This window comes from Psammomys obesus, unplaced genomic scaffold, assembly GCF_907164565.1.
Source record: "Psammomys obesus unplaced genomic scaffold, mPsaObe1.curated_primary_1811, whole genome shotgun sequence".
In the NCBI taxonomy this organism is placed as follows: Eukaryota; Metazoa; Chordata; class Mammalia; order Rodentia; family Muridae; genus Psammomys; species Psammomys obesus.
The window spans coordinates 16,256,560-16,263,225 of NW_026592890.1; the positions used below are offsets into that span (position 1 = coordinate 16,256,560).

At 36.2% G+C, this 6,666-nt stretch overlaps 1 protein-coding gene across 1 annotated transcript in view; it reads right to left on the reverse strand.

The window, feature by feature from the left end:
- The window catches only part of Ascc3 (activating signal cointegrator 1 complex subunit 3), a 312,705-nt gene that overhangs the window by 157,960 nt on the left and 148,079 nt on the right, over positions 1-6,666 (reverse strand). The window contains exons 21-22 of the mRNA XM_055616194.1: positions 4,591-4,816; positions 1,678-1,832 (exon numbers count right to left, since the gene is read on the reverse strand). Of these exons, the coding sequence (XP_055472169.1) occupies positions 1,678-1,832; positions 4,591-4,816 (381 nt within the window). The remainder of the gene's footprint in view (positions 1-1,677; positions 1,833-4,590; positions 4,817-6,666) is intronic.

Below are 6,666 nucleotides of genomic sequence, written 5' to 3' on the forward strand. Positions count from 1 at the left end.
TCTATCTATCTATCTATCTATCTATCTATCTATCTATCTATCTATCTCCTTCCTTCCTTCCTTCCTTCCTTCCTTCCTTCCTTCCTTCCTTCCTTCCTTCCTTCCTTCCTTAATTCAGGACACTTTGTTACACAGGATAGTACACTGTATATCTTCCTTACTTCAGGCCCTTTTATTGAGCAAGATTATACATTCTCTACTTTCCTTCCTTCAGTAAGTAAGTTCAGTTTCCCAATTTTGAAGATGATAACATACTACTTGAGAATATTCACCTAGAGGGTTAGGGGTATTAGCAGAAGATAACAAAAACAATAAAAGCTTAATCCATTAAACAAATAGCCATAAAATTTAAAATTTTAAACATGATTTTTAATATCTCTACTTTCATATTTTACACAAAATTCTATCTTTTTTAGAACTATTAAAGCAAAACTGTATTACCATCACTTTTTCCTTAGAAATTCTGAGAATAAATACTAGTTATCATTATGCACGTTTGTGGATTAGGAAATTTTAGGACTTGGAAATCTAAGCACCTTAAAGCTACTGCACATTGGGTTAGAAGCACAGGTAGATGATTTTACAAAATGTGGCCAAATAAAATTTATTCACTCATGTAAATGGATTCTTAAAATAGCTATTAGGGGTTAGCATAGGCATGCTACAATTACTGGCTGACTTGTTTTCCCCATGGACCTCTTCCAAGCAGGAGATTCTGATTTGCTTTTAAATTTATAATTTCTAACACATTGACTGGTTCAAGGAATGTTAACTGAATAGGAAGATGATTCAGGGTGGATTATTATATATGAATTTGCCCTTATTTTGCCTTGAAAGGATTTTTAGGAGCCCAGGCTTGGCTGAACCTCAGCGTGCTAACTGAGTTCCCTCCGTCTGTGGAAGGTTGCAAGCACAACTGTTTCATGTGGTGCTAGGAACTGACCTCAAGATTGCAAGTACCACCAAGCAGCCCCAACCCAACCCTACTCTTAGGATTTCGTATATATTACGGTTCTAAAGGAGGAAATAATGAATGTGGAATAAAAACAGAAGGAAGCATGGCAGTAAACAAGGAAAGACATTGTGAAGAAGAGTTATATATGTAAGTACTATATATTCAGAGACATAGAGAAGAAAAATCTACTAATCATAGATATTGCTAAATTTGAATATCACTGAGGAAGAAAAGTCAGTATCAAAGAAAATGATGGCAAGAGAGAAAATGTAGAGTATTTTTCCTACTAGCCTAATGTTTAAAAAAGAGGGAATGGTACCTCTACAATGCCAATATTTTAAAATGTCTGTTAACAAACAGAACATCACATTAATGGCTAGCTAAAATGACAAGTAGAGATGCTGATAATGATAAAATGGAGACCATGGAAAAATACAGCCAATGTGGTCCGGCTTAGAGAGCTCCATCTATTGACATGGAGCTCAATATTGACCCTGTAAGTTCTATAGATGCTGGAAGACCTCATTGGTTAACACACCAATATACCACATTTTCTTACAGTTGATAGTAAATACTAGAATAGCTGTTAATTAAGACATAATTATCTTGATATGTATATAAAACTTGGATTTCGTACATGCCTTTGGGACAGCTATAAGGTTTAGTGGAACCTGCAGTACAGACACTTGAGTTTAAATAGATTTAGGTGTTTCCATTTCTACCTGGTCATTCCAAGAGAAATCAGGGTAGATGTTCAGTGATACTCGAAGGACAGTCCGTGTGATGGGCTGAATGGAAGCTTCCATTGTAACAGAAGGAATCTGATGCACACACTGTTTGACCTTCAGACCAATATTCACATGATGCAAAATGTGACCTGAAAGGAAAGTATCACATAGAAAAAAATGTGTCCCATATAATCTGACTTGTAAATGAGATTTAAGAGTTGGTGATTTTACTGCTTGTTTTATGATTTGCTATGTAAAATAGCTGACATTCTTGACCTGGCATGTTTGAATATTTTGTAATAGTTAACTTGAATTAGCAATTCATAGGTTAGAAAACCAGTATCAGGGTTTCCTTAGGTTTAATAGAGTATTGAAAATTGCTGAGCCTTGATACTGTCAGAAAAATTATAGAGACTCACTTCTTTCTAGCTTAGTTTATGACATAGTATGGAGTTATGCAATATTTTGTGAAAACAGTCCTTTATTTAAGGTTGTTTAAGAACTTTATAAATTATAGAAATGGTTTATCAAAATCAAATACAATTCACTAATCCATATGCGATTCTAGAAAATAGAGATAAAATATAAATTATACTCTATCAGCATCAATTAACTACTTACACTTATTTTGATAAAGAATCAAAATTTAAAATATGGATATATGGAAGTCAGATGCTATAAAAATAAATAAATACAACTGTATATAAATGTAATTTAAGCAAGTGGAACTAGATTGCATTTACTATTATCAAGAGTACATTAGCTCTTTAAAAAAGAATTTCTTGAAGACCACACATAAATAAATCAGAATACTTTAACCTTAATTAAATTTAAAATTAATGTTGATAGTTCCTATTCAAAAAATATGCATTTGTTATATATTTTCAATTTCCTCTTTAACAATTTCTTTCTATTGATGTTCTTCTTTTATAATTCTATTAAAAATATCCTCTTACCCGGGGTCCCCCTTCTTGCTGAACTTCTTTAGGTGTACAGATTTTAGTATGTTTAACCTATATTATATGCCTAAGCACCACTTATAAGTGGGTATATACTATGTGCATATATACCCACACATATATCTGCTTCTGGGATACCTCACTCAGGATGATTTTTTTTCTTGCCTGCAAATTTCATGCTTTCCTTGTTTTTAATTGCTGAGTAGTATTCCATTATATGAATGTACCACAATTTCTGGATCTATTCTTCAGGTGAGGGATATCTGGGTTGTTTCCTTAAAGCTGCTATAAACGTGGTTGAGCAAATGTACTTGGTTGTATACTTGAGACTATTTTGGGTATATGCCTTGGAATGGCACAGCTGTATCTTGAGGAAGCACTATTCCTAATTGTCTGAGAAAGTGCCAGATTGATTTCCAAAGTGGTTGTACTAGTTTACATTCCCACCAGCAATAGGTTCCTCTTCCTCCATATCTTCTCCAGCATGTGTTGTCACTTGAGTTTTTCATCTTAGTCATTCTGATGGGTATAAGGAGGACCCTGGGTCAGATGATCAATCCTCACTCAGAAAGGCAAATGGGCCAGACATAGGAAGAGGGAGAAAACAGGGAACAGGACAAGAGCCTACCACATAAGGCCTCTGAAAGACTCTACCCAACATTCTATCAAAGCAGATACGAGACTCATAGACAAACTTTGGGTAGAGTGCAGGGAATCTTATGAAAGAAGGGAGAGATAAAAAGACCTGGAGGGGATAGAAGGTCCACAAGGAGAGCAACAGAACCAAGAAATCTGGGCACAGGGGTCTTTTCTGAGATTGATACTCCAACCAAGGATAATGCATGCAGATAAACTAGAACCCCTGTACAGATGTAGCCCATGGCAGATTAGTGTCCAAGTGGGTTCCCTAGTAATGGGAACAGGGACTGTCTCTGACATGAACTCAGTGTCTGGCTCTTTGATCACCTCGCCCTGAGGGGGAAGCAGCCTTACCCGGCCACAGAAGACAATGAGGCCAGTCCTGATGAGATCTGATAGCCTAGGTTCAGAGGGAAGGGGAGAAGGACCTCCCCTATCAGTGGAATTGGAGAGGGGCATGGGAGGGAAGCAGAAGGGAGGGTGGGATTAGGAGGGGATGAAGGAGGGGGCTACAGCTGGGATACAAAGTGAATAAACTATAATTAATATAAAAAATAAAAAATATCCATCAATTGTACATATAATAAGGGCATTAGCCTCTCTTAATAACCTTGAGATCCCAGCAGCAGCAGGCCTTGTAATGTGTAGCCTGCCTCCTGGAGGGGCAGCATCCATCCTATTCATGAGTAAAGTATTTCCCAATTATATTACATGTTGCAATAAAATGTTAAATATCATGGAAATATATGTGGCAGGAATTTCTCAATATTATGTGAAAAAAGAATACAAATTCTATGTACAGACCGATGTCAACTGGGTTTAGATATGTGGATGTATTTAATTAAGATTGCTAAACCCTGGTGATTTGCAAAGTTTAGAGTTAACAAATTCTTATCTACTTTACCTTTGCTAGTGCTGGGAATTACTAGTGCTCCACTATTCAGCTATATCTCCAGCCACCATACATTATTTTACAATGTATAACTGATGATATACATGACAAAAGTTATTCAAATTAAATATTGAATTTAATTGTGAATGAACACTAGCAAATATTCTCTTCATTTATAGATAAGAGTCTACATAAAAATAATTAAATATTTGAAAACATACACTCCAATTTAACTGCTAATTCAGTCCAAGTAATTTGGTAAAATCAGTAAAGATTTTTTTTATTTAGCTGACATACACAAAATGATTTATTACCATAAAAATCTGAATTTGAAAATATAGCATACTTATATATCAATCAAGACATTTTGATCTATATAGTTAAATATATATATAAGGATTTTTGCTTCCTTCTTACCTATTTCATCCTTTCTCATGTCTTTTAGCTTATCCACAGTAAGGTTTTTTTCTTCTAATCTTGTTAGAATGTGTGGTGGTAGCACAGAAAACTGTCTCAAAGGGCTGGCCCAACCCCAGAGTCTCTTGTCGATGACTTTACTAAGATTCAAAAGCCTGTAGGTCATGGTAGGCCAACGTTTCCTCAGTGCAATTTCAAAGAGAGCACGGACAATTCTAGCTGCATTCTAAAGAACAAAAGTGGAAGATTGGTAATTTGACAACAATGTGCTTTTAAATGTCAATAAATTTATTATTCCAACTAGACTCAGAAAAAGAACAAATCAAGCTACATACTTGAATGATGGGCAACAATTTTCCTTATATAATCTTTACTATCTTCAGTTAGAATAAGAGTAGTCACATTACAATTGTGTACATATCATTCATTAAACTCCCTGAGGGCAGCCTATTTTTACAATCTTAGGAAGCTCTTTCTATATACACTCTAAGCAGGAATAATATAGGAAGAGACAAAAGGCAAAGTAGCTGACAGGCTGTTCAAGTACCTAAAATATAAGAGATGGCTGAGATGTCCCTAAGTATATTATGACACGATTAAGTGTTACGCAATTTTAAAAAGAACTCAGGAAGGCTGATTTCAGCCAGGGGTGACAAAGGAAACGACAAAGGGTGACAAGTGCAGCCACCGATAGTAAACGGCCATTCCCATGGCTTCCTGGAACACAAGGTATAACTAGTGGGACAAATTCAGCACTCACTTAATTTCCATAGCAAATACGTATTAATAGCAATATTTTGATTTTACTGCTGGACAAACTAAGCCTTGGGAAGATTAACAATTGATACACCATACATATATCCTAAATAACATACAGCCATTTAGTGCCAGCAGAAAAGAACTGCAACCTTAACTCAAAGACTGAAAGCTAAGTGGTCTGTGGTAACTTCATTGATAACACACAGAACATTTTCCCCCCAGATTTTCTTTAGCAGGACTAAACTTTATTTTCAGCATTTTTTATGTATACAGTTCAACCTCATTATTTATGAGCTCTAGATCAGTAGGTTGACCCAAACACAGATTGGAAATATTTTGAAAAAAAATTATCAGTACCAAAAAAGTACAGACTTTTACCTTGTCAAGAATTCCTAAGCGGTAGTTCAACTACTTGGGGTTTGAAAGTAACCTGGAGATGATTTAAAGTACCGAATGCCCTTAACCAGTGTCCCACACTATGTACTATCTGAAGGGCATACAAAGAAACATAAGCAGTCTATCCCCTTGAAATCTAAACCGTTTGTGAGATAGTATGGGAGTTGAAAATTAAGTGATAACACATATTACTTACTTGTCAATAAATAAAGAATTCACCTTGTGTGCGTACCCAGGCATGTGCTTCACAGTGTGTGTGTAGGTCATAGAGCAGCTGAGGCATGTAGGTTCCAGCGACTGAACACAGCCTTGGTACCAGATATCTTAGCAGACACAGAAGCTTGACTCTTATAAAAGCATGGGGGTTTGGAAAATTTAAAAACTTTTGCATTTTTTTTTCCTTTTATATAACCTGTGACAGTATCATCTGGTTTCTTCATTATAATGATTCAACTAATATATTTATTCAAATTGTTTACCAATAAATCTGAGTTCATGGTTTTAAATATCTTCTATTTTCAGCTACTTCAAAGCCCTCCTGAGTACTCACTATTACTAATGTTGACGTAATATGTACATTTTCTTTTCCTGTGTAAATCTGAACAGAACTGTGAACATAAAAGCCAGGAGTAGTGGTGCTAATTTTTAATCCCAATGCTGGGGAGAGGAAGGCAGCAGTAGAGGCAGAGGCAGAGGCAGAGGCAGAGGCAGAGGCAGAGGCAGAGGCAGAGGCAGAGGCAGAGGCAGAGGCAGAGGCAGAGGCAGGCAGATCTGTGTGAATATTTTTATGGCCAGACTGGTTTACATACTTACTTTTAGGCCTAGGGCTACAGAGTGAGGCCCTCCCTGTCTCTCTCATTCTCCGTCTCTCTACACACACACACACACACACACACACACACACACACACACACACACACA